General features: G+C 42.2%; 2 protein-coding genes across 2 annotated transcripts in view; one reads left to right on the top strand and one right to left on the bottom strand.

Annotated features, from left to right (window-relative positions):
* Positions 1–813, bottom strand: part of LOC123241753 (CCHC-type zinc finger nucleic acid binding protein) — an 86,523-nt gene extending 85,710 nt beyond the window's left edge. The window contains exon 1 of the mRNA XM_044669372.1: positions 756–813. The gene's annotated coding sequence lies outside the window, so the exon portion shown is untranslated. The remainder of the gene's footprint in view (positions 1–755) is intronic.
* A 400-nt stretch (positions 814–1,213) lies between these two features.
* Positions 1,214–24,184, top strand: COPG1 (COPI coat complex subunit gamma 1). Its single transcript, XM_044669253.1, has 24 exons — positions 1,214–1,334; positions 6,176–6,228; positions 8,279–8,359; positions 8,651–8,722; positions 9,526–9,605; positions 10,134–10,209; positions 10,399–10,491; positions 10,999–11,085; positions 11,607–11,764; positions 11,854–11,987; positions 13,116–13,183; positions 13,452–13,640; positions 14,284–14,379; positions 15,221–15,464; positions 16,108–16,183; positions 16,545–16,648; positions 17,008–17,133; positions 17,750–17,818; positions 20,478–20,620; positions 21,055–21,226; positions 21,709–21,806; positions 22,808–22,946; positions 23,201–23,299; positions 23,796–24,184. Exons 1-24 carry the CDS (start codon positions 1,298–1,300, stop codon positions 23,924–23,926), a joined length of 2,625 nt encoding a protein of 874 aa, XP_044525188.1. The 5' UTR covers positions 1,214–1,297; the 3' UTR covers positions 23,927–24,184.
* The last annotated feature ends 320 nt before the right edge of the window (positions 24,185–24,504 follow it).

Here is a 24,504-nt window from a genome sequence, read left to right as displayed (position 1 = left end):
TTGCATTATACATTACTCTCCTTCCTAAGTTCCTTGGACTAGCCACTTATCCACAGTAGCATGCTATACAAATACTGATTATTAGGATATTATTATTGAGTGCTAACTGTATGCCAAGCATACAGCTTTCTTTCTGATATCCATGTCTTGCAGTTATTGTTTCCCTACTTTCATCATACAGAATTTCACTCTTTCTTCAAGACATAGTTCAAGCTTCCCCATCTGAACACATGTAATCTTTTCTGATACCCCTAACTGCTAGAGCCCTCCTTGAATAATTACTTCTTTTTTAGTTAAATTTTCTTTTGTATTTGTCCTATATAGAGTAGACACGTATGTCCTGTCTTCTCAAATAGAATGTAAGCTCATCGAGAGGGGGGGATTGTTTTTTATTTGTTTCACCAGCACCTTGCCCAGTGCTTAGCCTATAATGGATGCTTGTGGTATTGAATTAGACTGTTTACAGAATTCCTTTCAGGCTTGCCAGGCCGTGGTCATAGGACAGAAAAGGCCATGGCACATGAATACTCCAGGGAGAACCTGGGTTCAAATCCATATTGCTCCTTAAAAATGAGACCTTGGAAAAGTCACAACTTCGCAGTTTCCTCTTCTTTAAAAAAAAAAAAAAAAGTGGGAGGGGGCGATGGGCTAGATGACCGTTACTCTCCCTTCGAGCTCGAAACCCCAAAACCCTAAGATAGAAGAGATGTTTGTCAATCGTGGGAAGTACCCCAAGTGCACGCCAAGAATCCTACCTTGGCAGGTGGACCCACGCTGGGACGCCACGCTCCGCCCCGGTCAGGACGGGGTTAAACGAGGGAGCCCTGAACCCGGTCAGTTACTGCTTCCAGCTTGGAGCCTTCGGGTCAGAGTGTGCGCAGGCGCGTGCAGAGCGCGCACACGGCTGAGTCGTCCCCACACCGGGCAGGACGGGGTTAAGGGAGGGAGCCTCCTAGTGGTCGATCGAAGCTTCTCCAGCTTCTAGGCCAGGGTGTGCGCAGGCGCTTACAGACATTCGCTCGGACCAGCTGGTACTTGGACTTAAGAGTACCGCGACTAGCACGATGGGGTTAAGTCAAGGAACTCATTCGCAGTTTGGTGTTGACCGACCTGGGCGTGCGCAGACGCCCAGGGAGCGAAGGGGGCGGAGTACGGGTGGAACGCGCAGGCGCGCCACGCTGGGAGACGTGTCCCCGGGACTGGGTGGCCGGAAGTGGTCCGTTCGGAGCTGGACACCAGTCTTGCAGTTGTTAGCCTCGTCTATCTGCGCTATCTGTCTGTGCCGCCAGTCCCCAAGATGCTGAAGAAGTTTGACAAGAAGGACGAGGAGTCCGGTGAGGGCTAGAGGCGGGCTTCGGGACCTCGGGCCTGATTCAGGGCGGAGGGGGCCCCTTCTCAGGCACTGATTAGCGGGCTGAGCCGGGCCGGGCGGGGTAACCGGGCTGGGCAGGAAGATCTGTCGATCAACCAGCTGGGCCTGGCAAGGGGTTGGGGACGTCCTCACGGCCTAAGGCTTGACAGGTCAGTTACCGAAGTTATTTGAAGAGCACGGGCTCATCTAATGGGAAGGCAAAACCGTCGCGAGCTCACTGCAGCAAGCGTCTACTGTGTGCCAACCACGAGTCCAAAAACAGACGGAACCTGTCTGCAGGGAGCTTACGTTCTACTGGAGGAAGGGAGCAAAGTATCAGATACTTAAATAAAGGACCTGGTGGGGGGACATTAACAACACAGGATGGGGCAGCACTTCAGATAATTTAATACAAGATTTGGGAGGTATATTAACATTCATTCATTGTCTGACGTTTTAGAGAAGTTCATTCATCCAACAAGCACAGTGCTTCACTAGCATTTTTAAAAATCCTTACTCTGTCTTAGTATCAAATCTAAGACAGAAAGTGGCAAGGGCTAGGCAGTTGGGGTTAAATGACTTGCCCAGGGTCACACAACTAGGGATTCTGTACTCTCTCCATTGTGCCACCTAGCTGCCCCTCTCCTGTTCTTTATTATTTTTTTGAAATCCTTATTCTTTGCTCTAGAAAACGGAAGATCCACAAGGGCTAGGCAATTGAAGTCAAGTAAGTTGCTCAGGATCACACAGCCAGGAAATGCCTGAATCTAGATTTGAACCCAGAACCTCCCATCTCCAGGCCTGGCTCTCTATCCATTGAGCCATCTAGCTATCCCCCTCGCCTGTGCATTTTTAAGAGTATATTTTCTCAAGATCAATAGCATGTGTACATACAATTAATGCAAAATACAAAGTAAGTAAAAAATAATTTAGGAGGTTAGATAAGGGGATACAGTAGCAGCTACAAGGATATGTAGATAGTGTTATTTGAACTGAGCTTCCCAGAAAGCCAGTAGGCAGGCATGAGAATGCATTGCAGATATTGAAGACAGCCTGTGCAGTGACACCAAGATAGGAGATAAAATGTGGGTTTTTTGTTGTTGTTGTTGATTTTTGTGAGGAATAGCACTCAGGTTAGTTAGACTGAAATAAAGGGTGTATGAGGTGTGTAATATGTCTGGAAAGTCTGGAAAGAGAAGTTTAGACACAGTGGGAAGAGACCAATTAAAGGAGGTTTTTATTTTGTCCTAGAGGTGATAGAGACTGGAGCTTTTTGAGCAGTGGAGTAACCTAGTCAGGTTTTGCTTTAGAAAAATCACTTTGGGGGGCAGCTGGGTGGCTCAATAGATTGAGAGCCAGACCTAGAGACAGGAGGTCCAAGGTTCAAATATGGCTGCAGACACTTCCTAGCTGTGTGACCCTGGGCAAGTCACTTAACCCCCATTGCCTAGTCCTTACCACTCTTCTGCCTTAGAACCAATTTGGGGGGAAAAGAAAGAAACAAACAGTAGCAGTGTGAGGGATGGATTGAGGAAGAGAAAGATTTGATAGAAAACCAACTAAGAGGATACTGCAGTAATCCAGGCAAAAGGTGACAAAGACCTGAAGTAGAGGGGGTAGTAAGTAAAGTAATAAGTAGAGAGAAGGAGGTGAATTTAAGAAATGTTGTGGAGGTAAAATGAACACACACTGGGGAGTGAAAAAGATTGAGGATTTGAAGTTGCCTCCAAGATTTTGAACCTGGGTGAATAGAATGATGGCATCCTTAATAGGAATTATAAAAGTCTGAAGTAAGGAGGGAGAACATGCCAGAGATTATTTCAGCCTGGGTGAAATACAGAGGTTTTCACAGGATCATAGGATTTAGAGTTGGCAGGAATCTTAGAGATCATCTAGTGTAAACCCCCTCACTTGACAGATGGGGGAACTGAAATCCAGAAAAGGTGAGTTGCCCCAGACCATGCAATAAGTAACAGAGTTAGGCCTTGAAACCAAATTAACTGGTTCCAAATTTCTGGGTTGTTTTTTTTTTCATTTATTATATTATGCTCTCTTTCTTATTAGTAATCAAAATGTCTACTATGTGAAGAGATATCAATCAGGGAACTAGAATGTTTCAGGTGGTAGGCACAAAAATAAGTGGGCTAGGAGCTTTGCCTTCAAAGAACTTACAATCTAATAGTAACAAAAAGTATTCAGATACAATACAAGTCAAATAATTGTAAGTGTGTTAGAAGAATGCCCAGGTATTTTGAGATCAGATAAGAGAAATCTGGCTGGCTTGAGGCAAGGAGATGAATGGGAATTTATGAACGTCACCCTGGAAGAGGTGGCATTTAAGTTGGGCTTTGCTGAATAGGTGGGGTATCAAAAGATGGAGGTGGGTGGGAGATGTATTAGAAAATAACATAAAGACTCAAAAGTAGAAAAATTCAAGTCAATTTAGGAAACAATTAACTAGTCCAATTTTTTTGGCATGTAGAGTACTTGAGAGGAAGTAGAATGAGATGAAAATGGAAAATCAAGGAAGTACCAGATGCTGGAGGCCTTGAATGCCAACCTGAGAAATTCAGAGACAATGATACTGTCTACAAAGTCAAAAGTATTCATAGGATTCCAAGTTTAGAAATAGAAAAGATCATCGGGTCATCTAGACCAGCCCTTTTTATGATTGAGGAAATCAAAGACCAGCAACATATTTCTTGCTTAAAGGGGTGAGTGTGTAGTCAGACTCAGAACTTGAGCTCAGATCTCCAAATCCAGTTCTCTCTATTTCATTATACCATCATTGTTCCTATATTATACTAAATACTAGATATACTATACTAGATCTACTAGATATGGCTCCCTGGAAGTTGGTCAGCAGGAAAGATAAAAACTAAGACCAGGCAGGAGCTTACTAGGACCTAGGAGAATTTCTGAAGCTGCAGGACCCCTTCCATCTAATATAAACTCTGGCAGCACTCTAGTTAAGTGTGCAGAGGAAGGGCAGAAGTGTATCATAAATTTTTAGAGATGCTTTTGATGATCCATCAAAAGCCCGAGACAGAATTTTGAACCAAAGTCTAAGTCAAGAGTATTCAACTAAGCAGTAATGTCAACATGTATATGAATGCAGAGAGCACTCCAACCATAGGAAGGGTCTTCAGTGCCCATTCACAGATAATCTTAAAATGTCTTCCTGTTTCCCTTTCTTCTCATGGCCCATTTGTGCAAGGCTGAACCTTGGAGTCCTACTCATACCTTTGTAAATATTTCTAGCCATTGAATTAAGATTCAAAGACTCATCCCAGTCAGGATGCAGATAAAGGCAATCCTCATATTTAGCAGGGCAAGTGTCACCTTTCACTAATACATTAAACTACTGCTCTGGTAGTCATCATTCCTTTGACTTATGAGTTTTCTTGTCTTGTGTGTCTCATTTTCTGAACTGTTTCTATCTCAACAGTCTCAGCTCTATACTCTCTTGCATTGTTTCCACCAATTTGTCTACCTGATAAAACCTGACTAGTTCATTTCCTCTTCTTTTGGGGTGCTGAAGTTTTTGCTTATTCACTGGCATTGAGTAAAGCTAGAATTTATTGCATACTGTCATCTCTTCCAGATCTAACACTCTTGGCAAATCATTCTTGGAATTTTCTTACTTCACTAGATGGGGAGAATATAGTAAATACACAAGAGCCCTGGGCACCCTTCTAGAGGGGGCAAGGTTGGACTCATCCTTACTGTTTCCCATGTGACCAGTAATGCTTGGGTAGAATGGAGCAGAAACTAGGCAGGAACTGTTTCCTGCTTTCCCTCTCTGCTGAAAGAGGTTGGGTATCTGTATAAGTAAACAGGGACATGTGAAGGGAGCACTGAACTGAAACTCAGAAAGCCTGGCTTTGGTTTCAGCTTTGGCATTGAGAGACTTCAGCAAGTCACTTAACATCTCATTTTCCTTGTTTGTAAAAAATGAATAATAATGCTACCTGAATGTGATAATCAAATAAAGTGAAACACTTTGTTACCCCTACAGCACTATTGATATGTCAGCACTAGTGATTATCTTCTGTCTTAGTTCAGACCTGTAGAGTATAGTACATTTCTCTGATGATTCTTAGTCTTCCAAAAACCTTCCAAAAACTTCCTTCTTCCAAAACCCTGATCTTGCTGATCTAGCGACATCATTAGCATGCCTTAAGAACAGACCTATTTTCAATAGTTAAGGATGGTTTTTTTTAAGTGCTACAGGATTTTAGAAAGGGGATGATCTTCCAGAGAAACTTCTATCATATTTGAAACTTGGCTTTGATGGCCAAAGCAAGAAGGAATTCAACAGCCAGAATCAAGCAGTATGGAAAAGAATAGATAGAACATTTATTAAGGATTAGTATGTGCCAAGAGCTGTCCTAAAAGCCGGGGCTATAAATACAAACAATTAAGACAGTCCTTGCCCTCATGAGTTTGCATGTTGGGGAATAGGGGAGACCACACATTAAGGGGAGCTGGAACGAAGGAAAGGAAAAGGATTTTGGTAGGGGTTGGGTATGGTGTGGAGAATATCATGGAGTCTAGCCAAGATAACCATCATAGGGTCCAAGCCTAAAGTTCCTGTAGTGTGAAGGTGAGGATGATAGCCTTAGAGTAGGGGGAGATAAGACTGATAAGGTAAATTAGGAGAAGGCCTTGAGTGCCAGGGTCAGAAACTGAAATTTTTTTCTGTAGTAGGCTTTGATGAAATTATCTTCATTTGTAGAGTATCTTCTCCATATTTGGAAGATTGGTGAAGTACATATGAGGAAATCTAGTATTCACTTTTCTGTGTTCATTGTCAACTTTTAGGTGGAGGCTCAAATCCATTTCAGCACCTTGAGAAAAGTGCAGTGTTACAGGAGGTAAGTTCCATTCTTTACTTGTGTTCCTCCAGTTTTGAAAAGTAAACTCAAATTAGATGGAAATAAAATATTCAAAGTACTGGTGGAAGGAAAGCTAGAAAAAAATCCTCTTCATTTGGAACACTTAATCCCAGAATAACTTAGAAGCATCTCATACAGAGAGAGAGGCTAAATTATTTCAGACTTCTTTGATTAATTTTCATTTTTGGTTCTGCATGTAGTTTGGGACTTTAATTAAAAATTCCAAAGAGAGTCTAGAGCTAGATTTTTGCAGGGCTATATTCCTAAATTCCACGTATCTGATTTCTGTGGCTGCCTGAATCAATTCTTTGTTAAGTCTGTTGTGGTTTAGGGCCAAATGACTTGGATCACCGAGTGAGAATTTTCTGGGATGATTGCTACAGTATCTGGTTTAAAAAAAGCATCTGAGGGGGCAGCTGGGTGGCTCAGTGGAGAGCCAGGCCTAGAGACAGGGGGTCAGGTACTTCCTGGCTGTGTGATCCTGAGCGAATCACTTAACTCCAATTGCCTAGCCCTTACTGCTTTTTTTCCTTGGAACCAATGCATAGTATTAATTTTAAGACAGAAAGTAAGGGTTTAAGAAAAAAGAAACAAATGTCTGAATAACTTCTATAAATTTCATGTTTAGTAGAAGCTTTTTAGATCTTCTAGCTCATGCTCAAAATATCAAACCCATGGCATGTTTTCACTGGAAGTTTGGTAATCCTCAACTTGTGGGGAACATAGTTTTATATATTTTCTTGGGAATGGAATTTACACTAACAACCACAAAAAAACAAAAACTGAGCAAAGAAGCTGCAGGGCGTGTGGTGGAGCTTCCTTCCTCATCCTCACTTCTGTTGTGATTTTTTAAAGAGGTTCACCTCTTTCCAGAGACTTAGAAGAAGGAAGAGAGAATGAAGGATAATATAAAGGTTATAGCAAACAGCTTCAATTGTATGAATAAAGTAGAAAATGAAGTACTCAACTGAGAAAGAGGAGAAAAGAAGCAATGGTGCCTGTGTAAGAAGAGAATATAGTAAACACAAAAGAGTTCTGGGCACATTTCTTGAGGGGGAAGGTTGTACTCATCCTTACTCTTTCCCATATGGCCAGTAGTGCTTGGGTAGAACAGAGCAGAAACTGGGCAGGAGCTGTTTCCCACTTTCCCTCTCTGCTGGAAGATATTGGGTGTCTGTATAAGCAACAGGGGCATATGAAGGGAGTACTAAACTGGGACTCAGAAGGCCTGGCTTTAGTCCCAGCTCTGCTACTTTCTCACTGGGAGACCCTGGGTAAGTCACTTAACACCTCATCTTCCTCATTTATAAAGTATGAAAAGTATCACTATCTGCCTATCCTGAAGCTTGTTGTGAAAATCAAATGCTGTGATGTATATGAAACACTTGATTACTCCTATAATACTATAGATGTATCAGCACTAGTGATTAGTCTTAGCTCAGACCTGAATAGTGATTCAGAATCACAACAAGAAGGGAGGAAGGTGGGAGTCTGATAGCCACAGGGTGGAAAAAACAGCAGTTACTTTTATTACACTACTGTTCTCAGCAAGCATTCCAAATTTCTAATCATTCTTGACAAGAGAAGAAATCAAGGTCATACTAGGTCCTGGGTGCTAATTGTTCTGAGGTTGTCGAGGCCTGTGTTGGTTATAGGTAGACTGCCAGGTGAAGTCTCTTAAGTGCTTTCTTTCCACTTTATAACTTGGCATATTTCTGGTAATAATAGCTATGATGTGATGACCAAAACTATGGTTGGGATAGAACTACAAGCTATAATAGGCTTAATTACCTATCTTAGAAAAGACTGCAAAGGAAGTGGGAAATATTCAGAGCAGTCTTTGTGGATCTATTCTGGTTAACACTTTTATTGATTACAAAGTTTTGCCTATAAGACCATGTTTATAATATGATAATGATATGTTGTCAGTACATTAACTAGCCAGACTGGAGAGTTTAGAAACTGAGAAGGTTTGTAAAACTGGACTTCTATTTATCATTTAATTGTCTTGGTTGCTTCTTTTTCTTAGGCCCGGGTATTTAATGAAACTCCCATCAATCCTCGGAAATGTGCCCACATCCTCACCAAGATCCTTTATCTCATAAACCAGGTAACAGATAGAGGCCCTGGCTGGAGGATGGGGATGAGGATGGCAAGTATGCCTGATGGCACTGCTAAACATTGTCACCTAATGACACCTAATGTCACTTAATAGACCATGTCACCTAGTGGCCTTTGTGTGATTGGGGCATTGTCTATTTTATTGCTCCTAGGATTCTTGGTTCTGACCTGCTTTCTTGGGTACAGAATTCCTTAATCAGGGCAGTGATTTGCTAGGAAGACTGGCCTGACCCTTCTCTCTATCATAAAGCTTCATTTTATTGTCTTTTGATTCTTTTAGGGGGAACACCTGGGGACAACTGAAGCAACAGAGGCCTTCTTTGCCATGACTAAGCTTTTTCAATCCAATGATGTAAGTATTTCCTGCCATACTTTCTTCAGGTCCTATAGACAGGTCTCCCTTTTTGTAGAGCCTTGATTCTATATACCAAGTGAATTCTCCTGGGTTGTGGCCTAAGTAGATAGATTGAGAGAGAAGAGAAAGAGCACAACAAAGATATCAGTAAGCTCTCTATGGATGATACTGCATCCTGCCTAACCAACTCTCCTTGGGATTCATATTATTACCCTGACAATGGGCGGGACTCTTAATCTAGTCTACAACCTCCTTTTTCTCTCAGAGCCTTTGAGAATTCCCCATTTGACTTATCTGCACTGTGGTTCTCAAGACAGAAGTTCACTGGACTTTTAAGAAGCACTCCCAATAGCAGCCGTGTCTCCTCTTCATGAAGCTTGGCTTTGGCCTTTCACCCCTTCTGGCTAATGCTTTTATATACATCCCCCAGAAATGACCTCTAGCAATTGTAACATACTACAGAATGAACCCATTAGAGAAGGGCAGGCCTTCTAAACTTTGGCTTTCCAGAGCTTTGAAGAGCCTGTAGGGAACTTCAGGAAATGACAGAATTACAGGAAAAAGATGGAATGACAGAAAAAGGATGTTATTTAATATCTGCAAAAGCACAGGTTTCCCAAGAGGTGCCTATACTGACTAGTGGATTGACATCTTTGAGAGGAAACTGATTGTATAGGGAATTAGGAAAGTAGTAAGGGGAGCTGCCTGCCTCCAAATGGCAAAAATAAGTTCTTCTGAGTGCAGAATCTCTTTTTATGTCAGAATGGAAGTAATAGGACTTTTTTTCATTTTGATCATAGCCTACTCTCCGAAGGATGTGTTATTTGACAATCAAGGAGATGTCCAGCATTGCTGAGGACGTCATCATAGTTACCAGCAGGTTAGTTTTGGGGATTAACAATGACTTCTCTTTAAAAAGAAGTAATTCATTCTGAGAACATTGTGACTTCTTTTCCTATTCTGAATTGTGCCACTTTTACTCTTCAGCCTCTCTGTCCTCAGCTGAGCACTATCAATGCCACCAGAATAGGAGTCAGGGGCTATTGTCTCTTCATCATATGTTCTAGTCACCACCAGGTTTGGCTATTATGTAACAGGCTGATCCCCTCCCCTTCCCACCCTCCCCACCCCCTTCAGTAACTCTTACTCTTTGTCTTAGTATAAGTTTTAAGACAAAAGAATGGCAAGGGTTTGGCAATTGGAGTTAAATGACTTGCTCAGAATCACCCAGCTAGGAAGCATCTGAGACCAGACTTGAACCCAGATTCTCCCAACTCTGGAGCTAGTGCTCTATTCACTGTGTTACCTAGATATCTCTCATTTTCTTTCTGTTGCCTCAGTGTTAGGATGTCTCTGTGGGGCATCTTTGTATTGTGGCACCATGAAAAATCACTTCTCGCTTTTACAGTTTGACCAAAGATATGACAGGGAAGGACGACAACTACCGAGGCCCAGCTGTGCGTGCCCTCTGCCAAATCACTGACGTAAGTCATCTTGCCACATGACCAAGCTTATCTGTTTTGCCTTTGTTCCCACTTCCCTGATTCTGATTCCTTAGATCCGTCTATGAACTCCCATTTGTTCTTATCTTGTTTTTTGGTTCTCACTCACTCTCAACCTGCTCTCCTTTTATTGACATTAATGAGATACATTCACCCCACTTGTCTTCACAGAGTACTATGCTGCAGGCCATTGAACGATATATGAAGCAGGCCATTGTGGACAAGGTGCCCAGTGTCTCCAGCTCTGCCTTGGTGTCATCCTTGGTATGAATGTTGTAACGGGGCACTTTGAGGGGCTCTCAGTAGTTTGGGATTGGACATATTTAAAGAAAAATGAAAGCAATCCACTTTCTCATTTATTCTTTATCTTTGAAAAAGCCACAAAATGTGGTTCTTCCCCCTTAGCTCCTTCTACCTAAAGAGATCTGGTTTCAGTGAGAAAGGGAAAGGTCGAGTGAGTTGGATTTGGTCCTCTTTCTGTGTATGGCATTGAGGCAGCTTCAAGTTCACACAAACCACCTGTTACTTATATAACTATAAACTTATACCATCAGGAAAAAATTAACATATGTTGTATACTGGTACCAGAGACCTGATATCTATTCAAGTAGAAGTGTGAGGGTAGGGGGAGTACAAAGGTTGGTGGTTGCCTGACAAAGCCTGTGAGGTCTATTTGTGGGATAACAGGGAATCCAGAAAGCATCAAAGCTCTCCTAATAGCCCCAGTTAATCTGGACTTTCCTTTTTCCAACCCTCCTATTTTCTTTACAGCACCTACTGAAAAGCAGCTTTGATGTGGTAAAGCGCTGGGTCAATGAGGCTCAAGAGGCCGCCTCTAGTGATAACATCATGGTCCAGGTGAGGGCCTAGGCGAAGTTCCAGTTCTGGGAAGGGGAAAGATTCTTTCAGTATTCAGCCATATACAAATAATTTTATTAACTAACTTACCACTGTGCCTGGCACATAGTAGGTACTTATGAAATGTTGGTCAATTGATTCAACCATGTCATCTGAACCCTAGCCTGAGAGTTCTCATTCCTGCCTAGCCTTTGATTTGCTTTATGATGATCATCATCTTTCTTTTTGGTGCCTTTTTTCCTATCAGTAAATAAGCTGAATACCACTCTGGTTCATGGAGTTATTGTATTTCTTTACAAGTGAAATCTTATCTAGTGAAAGTCCAAAGCTCTTGTAGGAAGAGTCATATAAGTAGGATTTCCGGATTGTGCCATCTTGGGCAAGGCACCTAACCTTCCAGAGCCTCAGTTTTCTCATCTGTAAAATAGAGGGCATAGTCTACACAGTTTCCTACATCACTTCTAGCTCTAGGTCTCTGATCCTATGATCTTATCTAAACTGTGTTTCTGTCTCTGGTCCAGTACCATGCCCTGGGTCTCCTCTACCATGTACGTAAGAATGATCGCCTGGCTGTCAATAAGATGATCAGTAAATTTACCCGGCATGGCCTGAAGTCGCCCTTTGCTTATTGCATGATGATCCGTGTAGCCAGCAAGCAGCTGGAGGAGGAAGATGGCAGGTAAAGGGATTTATTTCTCCCTGAATATATAGTTCCTTCATGTATGCTATATCTCCATGGTCAAATCTGCATCATTTAATCTTTTACAGCCGTGATAGCCCTTTGTTTGACTTCATTGAGAGTTGTTTGCGCAATAAGCATGAGATGGTAGTGTATGAAGCTGCCTCTGCCATTGTCAACCTGCCTGGCTGTAGTGCCAAGGAGCTAGCACCTGCTGTGTCAGGTAATCATGACTCAGTATGGGAAATTCATTGGAAATCAAGGTCCCCAAGACTGGTGGAATCATGACAAGGGAAGAGGTGACATTGGAGGATTCCCCTTTTGACTTTCCCTTGGTCATCCAGGAGTAGTATGTGGAATACTGTATAAATGAACATTTATTAAATATATACTTTGTGTCTAGCACTGCAAGGGTTAAAAGTAAAAGTCCTACTCAGCCTTAGAGAACTTCCAGTCAAATTGTAGGATTATGGGCCCAGAGAAAGAAGGAATCTCAGAAATCATCTAATCTAGCATCCTTATTTTATATATAAGGAAACCTAATTGGAAAGATTGAGTCTCTTGCCCAAGATCACAGAGGTAGTAAACATCAAAAGTGGGATTCAAATCCAGGATCTCAAGACTAGACCCTGAAGCCCAGGCACACTGTTAGGGTCCTCCAACCTTATTTGGTAGAGAAGACTCACAGACACTAGTGATTAGAGAAAGGCAGAATAAAATGCTAAATCATGTGGCACAAAAAATAAATGCTAGAAGAATTCAAAAAAGGAAAACCCACTGTGCCCTGAGGGAGCAAAGCAGCCCTTTGCAGAGGGAATCAGGTCCTTAAGGATGGGTTCAGGTTAAAAAATTTAGAAAAGAGAGGAAGAGGAGGACATTCAGAACCCGGGGACAAAATGAAAGCATAGGTATCAGGATAGAAGAATTGAAGACAAAAGTTTTTATGTGGTGATGATTTTTTTTCTCAAAGGAACTCTATTATAGCATAATAAATTTGCATATATGGTATGACAAGGGCTATAAATGAGGGAAAGATTTCATTTGCCTCCTTAGAATGGGATTAAATTCAGAGTTGTAATAATCCTCAGTAGCATGAATTGATGTACTTTTTGTATAGTGCTTATGTAGTGAGGAAACCTCTTCCTCTTAATATGTTCAGTAAGGAAACAGAACTGTCTTCCATGGGCATGGGGATGCTATAAGGTTGGGGTTTTTTTATGGAGAAGATAACTTTGTTGGTGCATGGCTCTCCTAAGCACCTTACCATGGGTTCCCTTAATATATGGTCCCTTTCATATGGTCCTCATTGTCCTTTGGCAAAGAGACCACAGTGATGTATATCTTCATGCAGTGCTCCAGCTCTTCTGCAGCTCCCCAAAGGCCGCACTGCGATATGCTGCTGTTCGAACCCTCAACAAGGTAAGAACCATGAGATGAAGGGACAGTCTCTGCATGAGGGGTTCAAGCATAGGGTGCTAGAGTACTCTCTTGAGCTTTCCCTCCTATAGAGAAGAAATCAATGTTTTTTCTCAAGTGGACATCACTCTGAACATAAAACTAAGTTGTCCCAATGGGGATCTTCCTGGGAAGAATACCTTACTTTGAGAGTTTACCTTGATGTCTTTGGGTTTGCAAATCATAAAGTGAGACAGGTAAAAGAAGCCTAACTCATTCTTTTTTCAAATAGGTTGCTATGAAACATCCATCAGCTGTGACTGCCTGCAACTTGGACTTGGAGAACCTAGTAACAGACTCCAACCGCAGTATTGCCACCCTGGCCATCACTACATTGCTCAAGACAGGCAGTGAGAGCAGCATCGACCGCCTCATGAAGCAGATCTCCTCCTTCATGTCAGAGATTTCTGATGAATTCAAGGTACTTAGAGGTGCAGGTACTCCCCAGTGTCAGAATCCTTAATTTGTGAATGGTCTTAGATGATTTGGGGACTTTAAGCTATGTTGATTCTAGTTCAGCTCTGTTGTGAGTGGAAATTTTTAATTAAATGAAAGTGCAGAATCTTGTTTTTATGGAGAAATTTGTTTTCAATTCCAAACAACCAACTTAGAAACTTTTAGAAAACTACCTATTCCTAAGGAAATGATTTCCTAAACATCTCTAGCTTCCTGAAAGAGAGAGAAATGCACCTAGTTCTTTCTTATTATGAACTTTGATACTGCGATTGGCTTCAAGCATGAGAGTCAGTTTGTAGAACTTATTATTTGTTGGCTTCAGTCTCTGGTGTGTTGGATCTATGGATCCTTTTCTATGGCCATGACATTCTGAGACATTTATGCCATTACTGGCCAATCTAGCCTATCTTTCCTACAATATGTTGCTAAGGAGAGGAAGGAACCTAGACTTAAAGGAGGGAGAAATTCACTTGAGTGTCCCCTTGTAGTCTTAGGTAGAAAGATAGAATTTGTGTTCAGATTTGGGACCAGTAATTCTACTGTACATTCCATCCTAAGTGGCCTTGGTCCTAGAATGCCACCTGCTCATGCATCTCTCTCTGATTTAGGTTGTGGTTGTCCAGGCCATCAGTGCCCTGTGTCAGAAGTATCCTCGAAAACATGCAGTCCTTATGAACTTCCTTTTCACCATGCTTCGGGAAGAGGTGAGACTGAGAAGCCATCTGACTAAGAGGCTGACACTGAACAACCTTGAGCTGAATGTCTTATTCTCCTCTCCTTCTGACCCTCGAGGGGAAAAAAAAGTGTATAATGATGTGATTAGTGAGCTCATGTATGGAAATATTAAGTGTTGTTAATAACATGAATAGGATAATTAATTACCACTCCTACTTTCCAAGAAATATCAAAATTCTTAGGAACTACATATTGAAGAAATGGGAAAACATTCTTTTGCAGTTTGGTTGTCTGTCCATGAGTCTCTAGGACAGTGCATAGGTATTCATAGAATGGTTTCTTAAAATATTCATGACTATATTTTTGTTTCAGCCACAAATTAGAAATTTTTTCATTTTTAATTGGTATCTCCTTAGAAATCATCAGTTCTCTTTGATTCTAGTTAGTGACAAGCAGGAGAAGGTGAGTTAGATCTGATCCATCAGTCTTTGTCCTTCCAAAATGATCCACAATTGGGGGCAGCTGGGTAGCTCAGGGAGGCAGCTGGGTAGCTCAGTGGAGTGAGAATCAGGCCTAGAGACGGGAGGTCCTAGGTTCAAACCCGGCCTCAGCCACTTCCCAGCAGTGTGACCCTGGGCAAGTCACTTGACCCCCATTGCCCACCCTTACCAATCTTCCACCTATGAGACAATACACCAAAGTACAAGGGTTAAAAAAAAAAAACAAAAAAAAAACAAAATCAAAATGATCCACAATCAATTTATAAAGTGGGATCCAGGGTCTGTATCCCAGCTTTCTGGCCTCAAGCATTAATACTTGTTTTGGAGAAAGTGGTATCCATGCCCAGCTCTCTACCCTATTCCATTGCAGGGTGGCTTTGAGTACAAACGGGCCATTGTGGACTGCATCATTAGCATCATCGAAGAGAACTCAGAGAGCAAAGAAACAGGGCTATCCCACCTATGTGAGTTCATTGAGGACTGTGAGTTCACTGTGCTGGCTACTCGAATCCTGCATCTCCTGGGCCAAGAAGGACCCAAGACCAACAATCCTTCCAAGTACATTCGCTTCATCTACAACCGTGTGGTTTTAGAGCATGAAGAGGTCCGGGCAGGTGGGTCTTGAGAATTATCAAATGAAAAGTTCATCCAGCATGGGTGGGGCCAATATGCCTGAGTCTGCAAAAGAGGAATGTAAGCCTTATATATTGGTTTTGTAAAATTGGAATTTGGGAAATGCCATTTAAAAGTATATATATATTTTCTATGGACACGTGGGGACCTTAAAAACTACATTTCCCGTGGTCCAACGGGTTTCCTGTTTTGGATTACGTATTCAAGGTGAGGGACAGTTTTAAATAGGGGGAAGTGACTTTGAACTCTCTCTTTAACTACCTGAGTGCACAGAGGTAACAAGAATGGCTGGGGTGGCAGTTTTAAATTCTTACAAGCGCGTGGTCTAATGACTTTATCCCTATCAGCATGGCTTTAATTAAAATACTAATTTCTATATTTATATCAGTCTTTATCATTTTTAATCGTAACAGTTTCTAGTATAGTGACAGTTACAGTGTGAAGTGATCTAAGGGGAAAACTAGCAGGATGAGAATCACAGCAGTAAGAACTGTACTTTCGATAGAGTTTTTTCAGCTTTTTGCTTTAGGGTTTGTATCTGCAGAAGATCCTTGAACATGGGGACAGCAGAAGGATCCAACTGTAAGTGTAAATGAATAATAGTATTTTGTGCTGTGGCTATAGGTGCTGTTAGTGCTTTGGCCAAATTTGGAGCCCAGAATGAAGAAATGTTACCCAGCATTTTGGTGTTGCTAAAGAGGTGAGCCTCCTACCTGAGAGGGGTCAGCGGTTTCTCCATATCTATATCTCCCTAGCTCCCAGGATCATATTCTGTGTATTGTTTAATTCTCCCACTCTTTCCCAGAGGGAACAAATGAAATGGCTTCCAGTCCGTGTCTGCAGGGAGCATAACGTCCTAATAGGTAGAGTCATGGACAAAGTATAGTGCCCATCTTGAGTCCACAGTAGTGTTATTAAGAACCAATGTACCAGCTTTCTCTAGCATTAATGAAAACCAGCAAGAAATGAAGAGGGTCCTTAGAGGGCTTGAGATGGATCTTGCTTGGATTTGGACATTTCTTGTTTCAAGTGTCCTGGGAGTGTTCTGTGTTTGTCTCTAGGTGTGTGATGGATGATGATAATGAGGTGAGGGATCGAGCCACCTTCTATCTCAACGTTCTGGAACAGAAGCAAAAAGCACTCAATGCTGGCTATATTCTAAATGGTAACTGATTGAAAAGCCTTAGGGAACAGGAACCTTAGGCCACTGGAAACTTGGACCCTTCCCACATCCCCAGAGCTACAGATCCCTCACTTACCACTGACAGGCTTCCATCCTGTTATTCTAAGGTAGGGTGCCCTCCCCTGGGCTTGTCCAGCCATCTCCTGTGTTACTAGGAAGCTGAGGTTCTTTGTAGACAGTCCTGAGCACCAATGGGAGTGTTCTTCACACCAGAATGGGATGTGAGCAGGACATGTGCCCAAAGGCTCTGATCTTCTCTGGGGTATTGGCCTAGCTTTCATTCCAACAGTAGGGAAGATACGTGTTTGTCCTGATCTGACTGTTCTCTTGCTCACCTCTAGGTTTGACAGTGTCCATCCCTGGCCTGGAGAGGGCACTACAACAATATACTCTAGAACCCTCAGAAAAACCTTTTGACCTGAAGTCAGTTCCCTTGGCCACCACTACCATTGCAGAACAGAGACCAGGTAATAGCTTCTTTTCAAGTGGGCAGACATGAGTTCCGAGTAGGGCCACTTGGCAGTCTGTGCTGACTGAGGAACCAGACTGGTACCTAGCAGGAGTGATGTCATCATCCATGAAAAGGTCTTTCACTCCTGCCATAGGTATCCTCATTCAGCATAGGTCAGAGAGGCTATTCTTAGAGACCAGAGGCTTTGGCAGCCTTCCTCAGAAACATTATAATTTTATTTATATTTATATATTTAATTGTATTAATATATAATTATAATTGAAAAATAAATGTTCTTGTCTGCTCTTGCTTTAGGGTTGGTGGACTGTTGGTAGGATGGGTAGAATACCTCCAGATACCTCAAGGTCTTCCTTCATTTAAAACCGTGGACAGAAGAGGTGTTTGGAAAACTCCTGGGCTATAGTAGTCAGGGTATTTTGACTAGTAGTAGCATAACTGTGCTCTAATAATTTTCCTCATCTGAAAATGCCTGGGTTGTACCAAGGGATTTGTTTGAGGCTTTTTTCAGCATTGTCATTTTTGTGGTCCCAAGCATCTGATACTAGAATCATAGCAACTAGACTCTGCTGTGACTAACCCTATTAGTTACCAGGTTTATTTCTTCCCTTTAGAGACCACTCCCATCACGGCAGTCAAGCAGCCAGAGAAAGTAGCAGCTACACGACAAGAGATATTCCAAGGTAAGTAATGGAGAGAGAGTAAGGAGAGGGTTCTTAGATCCAGGGCCAAATCTTCTGGGGTTTTGAAGGTCATTTCTCCCCAAAGTATTCCCTCCTTGCTTATAGTTGAGAAGCATATGTCCCTCATGTCTAGTCAATGCAGCAGTGACCATTGGCTCTTAAGGTAGTCAAATGGCCAGCACTGCTATAATATCCATGTTACACAGCTTCCTAACTCTTCCCTATTTTCTTATTCTAGTTTTTCTTCTTGGTCAGTGCATAGTCTTTGAAATAGAACAGTCTCCAAAATAGTTTGTATCACCAAAGTTCATCTCCATCCCTTCATTTCTTATTTTTAAAATAAAAATTTTTATGACTTTTTTTTTGCATCACAAAAATTTACCTCAGTATCCCCCCTTCTTCCAGAGAGACATCCCAAATAACAAAAAATATTTTTAAATAGTGAAAAAGAAGAGGGAAAAAAGTCAGCAAAACTGAGCAATACATTGAAAGAAATCAGAAAATACATTCAGTGTACCATACTCTCTATAGACTTTCCACCTCTGCTGAGATCATCCCTCACTTCTGAATAGCACTCCTGTCCACCCAAGAGACTAGAGTGGCACCATGCCATTTTTAAAGATACTCAAGGAAATTAATTCCAGAATCTACACAAATCCATTTTGGTACTTGATAAGAAAATTATTACTTATATATGTGATAAGAATGTTCTTTCTAATATCTACACTGAGTTTCTCTACACAACATTGTAGTGGTTTTCATACTGCTGCTGTAGACTGTTTCCAGACCTAGGTACACCCAGACTAATATTGCCTTTTTGTTAAATGTAGGGGTGCTGCTTTCTACATCAGTACTAGGTGGTCTAAGGCAGCTGTTCACACTGTAAAATTCAAAAATAGAAACATTGTTTGCTTTTTCATGGTTGTTAGCAGTTAACAACTGATTGAAGAGTGCTTACAAGAATAGTTCAGAGGCTGGAGGTTGGAACGGCCAGGATAGGCTTTGTGAAGGAAGTGGGATCTGAATTGGGCATTAAAGGACAGGGAGAATTTGAATTAGGTAGAAGAAGGAAATATTCTAGGTAGAGCAAAAGCAAAAGCTTTGTGAAGACAAGTGCAGAAGGTATTGGACCAAGAGTCAGTGGCTAGCTACATGTCTGTGTGTATACAGATCTGCAAATATACCTCCACATACATGTTGTATACATGCACATGTGTTTTCATGTATGTCTATTTGTGTACCCATACATCCATTCATCTACATGTGGTACCAGCCCTCTAAGAAGCACAGGTTCCACTACAAGTTTGTTACCTAATCTGCAGCAGGATGGTACTTTACTCCTTCCTAGTAGATTGACCCTCCTCTTCCAGCCTTGTTGTTTGCTGAAGCCTTCCAGATCTCTTCCTCCTTCCTTTCTGCTGAGGATCCACCTCACATTGATTAAGAAAATAAAGAATATCACCATAAGCATCTTCAGACCCTAGAGGTCCCCCATTCTCTCACTTATTCCAGTCTCTGATAATGAGAAAGACCTTCTCTCTAGTTTTATCAAACTAGTCCCTTCCATCTTCATCAGCAGATTATCCCTCTACTTGTCGATCTTACCTTTTCCTTCTTTCTTGCCTTTAAATATGTCCAAGTTTCCCTGATCCTTAAAAAGCTTCTGTGGACCCTTATATCCCATCAGGATATTATCCTATATCTCTCCTCTCTTTTCAGTCAAACTCCTAAAAAAAGTTATCTGGTTAGTTCTACTTCCCCTTCTCTCCTTCACTTAACACCTTGCAGTTTGATTTCTGACCTCACTAAGTACCTGAAATTTCCCTCTCTTAAGATACCCTTATTCTCTTAATTGCCAGATCTAATGCTCTTTTTTCCAGTCTTCAGCCTTATGACCTCTCTATTGACCACCCTCTTCTTCCTTACCAGCTTCATTACATCTGGCTTTCCTTTCCACCTTCTAAGGTTCCGTCAAACCAGCCTTCTTGCTGTCCTCACATTTGTGATCATTCTGACTTTGTATTTTGTGCTGGCTGTCTCCAGGCTTAGAATGTGACCTATCCTTATCTCTACTTGGTAGAGTCTCATATTTCCCTAAAGACTCAGATCAAGCACCTACTTCTATAGGTGCTTGTTTCCTCACTAAATTTGTTTTGCTCCCTCCCTAAACTTCCTTGCATTTATTTTGTATTTCTTTGTATACTTGTATAAGTATGTCTCCCTCAATAAACTATAAGCTTCTTGAGAAAAAGTCCATTTCCTTTTTGTCCTGATGCTTACAGAGTTACTGGCATATGATAGATGTGTTAAATGCTTTTTTTTTTTTTTAAACCCTTACCTTCTGTCTTGGAGCCAATACTGTGTATTGGCTCCAAGGCAGAAGAGTGGTAAGGTTAGGCAATGGGGTTCAAGTGACTTGCCCAGGGTCACACAGCTGGGAAGTGTCTGAAGTCAGATTTGAACCTAGGACCTCCCGTCTCTAGGCCTGGCTCTCAATCCACTGAGCTACCCAGCTTCCCCCTTAAATGCTTCTTGATTGATAAAATAGGTTTAGATAATGAGAATTGAATGGAAACCTTTAAAAATTAATTGGCCATTTAAACAGTAGTAGCTGATGTTTAATAAAGAGTCAAATAAATGCTGCTTTTTTGGCTTTCAGAGCAATTGGCAGCTGTGCCAGAGTTCCGTGGCTTGGGCCCCCTCTTCAAATCCTCCCCCGAGTCTGTGGCTCTCACCGAATCGGAGACAGAATATGTTGTTCGTTGTACCAAGCACACATTCCTCAACCACATGGTGTTCCAGGTGGGTAGAAGAGGTTGGCTCTGAGTCCTTGCTTAAGGAAGGGCTCTGGCCCAGAATAAGGCCTTTAGGGCTTGGGCCTCAAAGGGTAGGTGGACATCTAGCACCCCTTTCTCACCTCCCCAATGAATGTGGCCCATGAGAGCCAGAGGAACCATATTCATTCTGGTGATTCAATAGTAGTGAGAAGGCAGTTGTCCCTCACTAGGTGGTGCTACTCTTCCAAATAGGGAAAAGGATCTCAAGGGTCCTGAGAAGAAGCATGAAGATATGGTGCCTGGGGCAGAGTGTTCCTTGAAGAATCTGAGAACAAACAAGCTAGACTTGTGGGGATAGCAGTGGAGCAATGATGACTGCTCCTTTGAGACCTGGCTAGGTGTTGAGAGGTGGCTAGCAGTCAAGGCTCCAGTTGTCTAATGCTTCTCTTCCTTTGTCAGTTTGATTGCACGAATACCCTCAATGACCAGATCTTAGAGAATGTCACAGTGCAAATGGAGCCCACAGAAGCCTATGAAATCCTCTGCTATGTCCCTGCCAAAAGCCTGGCCTACAACCAGCCAGGGACTTGCTATACACTTGTGGCATTGCCTGAAGGGGATCCCACAGCTGGTAAGCTCACTCTAAATACTGCCCACTTCCTCAAAGGAAGGGACAACACTGTTTACCATGGATGTGTTCTTTAGGACTGGGAAATTGGTTTTTAGGGATTTAAAGCTAACCCATGGTCATGTGCAGATACCTCCCTCCCAAGCTTGAATTTCTCTTCCCCATTTTGAAGTAAATGATTTCTTGAGTATTATGTGGCTGTCACTATCATTTGAAGTCTCCTTCCATTTTCCTTATACTTTATAATCTGTTCTATATCCATGACTTGCCCATAAGGTTGTCACAGGGAGATCCTTATCCTCACCATCCATGCAGAGCTTTGACTTTGGTCTACATCTTAGAATTGTTTTTTGGCCGTTATGTTATCTTTTCTGATAATATAAGAGAACTCTAAAACTAAAAGAATCTGTCTGCCTCTTGACCTCAAGACAGTAAAGTCTCTCATCATGGCTGGAGATATACTGACCATCAGCTTCTCCCCACAGTGGCCTGTACTTTTAGTTGCATGATGAAATTTACAGTCAAGGACTGTGATCCTACCACTGGAGAGACTGATGATGAAGGCTATGAAGATGAGTATGTGGTAAGTGTCCAATACCAGGGGCTGCCATTCTATGGCCAGGCACCCTACTCTTTGAGAGTGTCTAGACTAGTTCTTAGCCTGAGAATCAGGGGAGTCCTTCAGCTGGGGGTGAGGAGGGGGTGGAAGAGGGGCAGAGAATTCTATCTTTATTTTCACTAACCCCTATCTGAAATTAGACTTTCCTGCACTTTTTAAAAACTTTCTGAAAAGGGATCTGTAGGCTTCCCCAGACTGCCAGAGAGATCCATGACACAAAAAAGGCTAAGATCCCACTTGCATTGTATTCTCTGGTGTAGGTCGTCTAATTGGAATCCCAACAGATTTGCTAAAGTTCATTGTATTACTTCTTTTAAGTTTTTTTTCCAGTTATATGTAGAAATAATTTTTGACATTTGTTTTCTGACATTTTGCAGTTCAGATTCTCTCCTTCCCTCCCTCCTCCCCTTCCCATGTTGTATTATAAATTAATAAAGATATGAATATTTTGTCTTTGAAGACATCTCTTACTCAAATTATTAAGTGGCTCAATTCTGCTTGCCAATCTTGACACTTTCACTTGGGGATAAACTTCTCATGGGTTTGAGAAAGGGAATACCAATAACTGACTTTACCTGAAGGGTTTGTTACACTACCAGGTCTTGTCTAAATCAGAAGCTGTTAAAAAAGACATTCAGGATCAGGGTTCTGCTCCCCACCTGGCCCCCATGCTTGTGTGAGTTGCCTCACAATTTGCTCTAACAGGATGCCTACCCTTCATGAACACATCTGGTTTGGTATGGGGAGGTTAGGGTTCTTTCCTCTAGGGCAGGGGTCGGCAATGTATGGCTCTCGAGCCATAACTGGCTCTTTTTGCAGGAGCACTGTGAGCACTGTACGGCTCTCATGAAATTACATTTTAAAAAATGTGGCGTTTATGGCTCTCATGGCCAAAAAGGTTGCCGACCCCTGCTCTAGGGCCTTGGGTTTTCAGACTTTTGGATTGTGATTCTCTCTTATCATAGCTAGAAGATCTTGAGGTAACATTGGCAGATCACATACTCAGGGTTCTGAAGCCAAACTTTGGGGCAGCCTGGGATGAGGTGGGAGAAGAATTTGAGAAGGAAGAAACCTTCACTTTATCCACCATCAAAACACTTGAAGGTAAGCTTCAGACTCAAATGGCAGCTGTCGCTTAGATTTTTGTGTTGACCCTTACAGCCCTAGGGGAGCATGAAGTGTCCTCCCCCTTCCCGTGTTTAGGAACAAGGCCCTCTGCAGAGCATATGTCCCAGGCACAGTCACATGTTTCCTCTGTTCGGTGACTTGAACAGGAAACTTTGGAGTTAGGTGGGGTGGGTGGAGGGGCAGCAGTTGGCAGTTATGTGTGGCCTCCCACATCTGGGCTTTTCTTGTAGAGGCTGTTGGTAATATTGTGAAGTTCCTGGGGATGCAGCCCTGTGAGAGATCAGACAAAGTGCCTGACAACAAGAATGCTCACACATTGTTCCTGGCTGGTAAGTGTCTGTCTCCAGGATAGGAGGGAGCCATGCCAAGAATCTGGTCAGTGCCCTGAGCTATGGAGACTTCTCACTCCTCATTTGGATACATAGTATTAGACTGACAAATTTGTCTGCAAACTGCTTCAGGGCCCTCCTTAGCAGCTGATCTCCACCTTCAGGGTCAACACCAGTCCCTTGGGAAGCTCAGACAGCTGCTCTGGGCTTCTGTGGGTTGGGGACTGTCCCCACCAACTGAAGTTTCTCTATGTTGTTATTTAAAAATCACTCTTGGTTGCTCTTCTTGGCACAGTACTGAAATAATTCATGTGCTCAGTCAGAGAGAGCCCTTCCGTCTGCCTCATCAATACCAATTTACTGTGACAAGGGGCTATTATATTTGTTCCCCTAATATTTTATCCCCTAATGACATGGAAAAGCAATGATGCCATACTTTTTTTCCTCCGAGGCCTCTTTTTCCCTAACCTAATAACACTCTCACTTCTGTTTGCAGGAGTATTCCGGGGTGGTCACGACATCCTTGTGCGCTCAAGGCTGGTTTTGACCGAAACAGTGACAATGCAGGTTACAGCCAGAAGCACTGAGGAGTTGCCTGTTGATATCATTTTGGCATCTGTAGGCTAAGAAATTATCCCCCTTGGGCTCAGCACCCCCAACACTACAGCTTCAGTGGGGAGATTGACCTTGGAAATTTACTCCTTTGTATGGACACTTTGGAAACCTCCTCATGTCTTTTGCTTCTTTATTAAAATTATACATTTCTGATTTTTTAAATTAGGTGATTTTGTTTTTACGGCCTAAATGGTAGTTATTTCAGCTTGTGCTGAAGTTTACTACCCTACCTGATGGCTGGCCTTCAGATGAATAAAATTACCACACACATCTCTGAATTCTGTCTTTAAAAGAGTTCTCCCTGACCATATAAATCAGCAAGTAACAAATTTCTACCCTGCTTATATTACTGTGCTTCCTTGAAGGGAACTTCCAGGCTGTTTCCTGATTAATTTTTTCTGTCTTAAAAAATATATATCCTAGAGACCCTAAAGACCAGTGCTTCTTCTCTAGGCTCTAAAATCATCATATGATATGCTTTCTTAGGTTTCTTGTTAGATAATGAGAATATTAACTAACTACATAGCAGTCATGATGGGATAGCTAGGTGATAAAGTGCATAGACATTGGGCAAGTCCCTTCACCCTGTT

The sequence above is a fragment of the Gracilinanus agilis genome, chromosome 1 (assembly GCF_016433145.1).
Source record: "Gracilinanus agilis isolate LMUSP501 chromosome 1, AgileGrace, whole genome shotgun sequence".
Lineage (NCBI taxonomy): Eukaryota > Metazoa > Chordata > Mammalia > Didelphimorphia > Didelphidae > Gracilinanus > Gracilinanus agilis.
Note: the sequence above shows the minus strand (reverse complement) of the source record. Positions and strands in the feature narration are given on the sequence as shown.

Excerpts from the sequence above, each read along its gene's own strand:
- COPG1 (XM_044669253.1), top strand. The coding sequence starts at position 1,298 with ATGCTGAAGAAGTTTGACAAGAAGGACGAGGAGTCCG. Across the intron at positions 6,229-8,278 it reads AAAGTGCAGTGTTACAGGAG|GCCCGGGTATTTAATGAAAC; the intron begins GTAAGTTCCATT and ends TCTTTTTCTTAG. Across the intron at positions 11,086-11,606 it reads GTGATAACATCATGGTCCAG|TACCATGCCCTGGGTCTCCT; the intron begins GTGAGGGCCTAG and ends TCTCTGGTCCAG.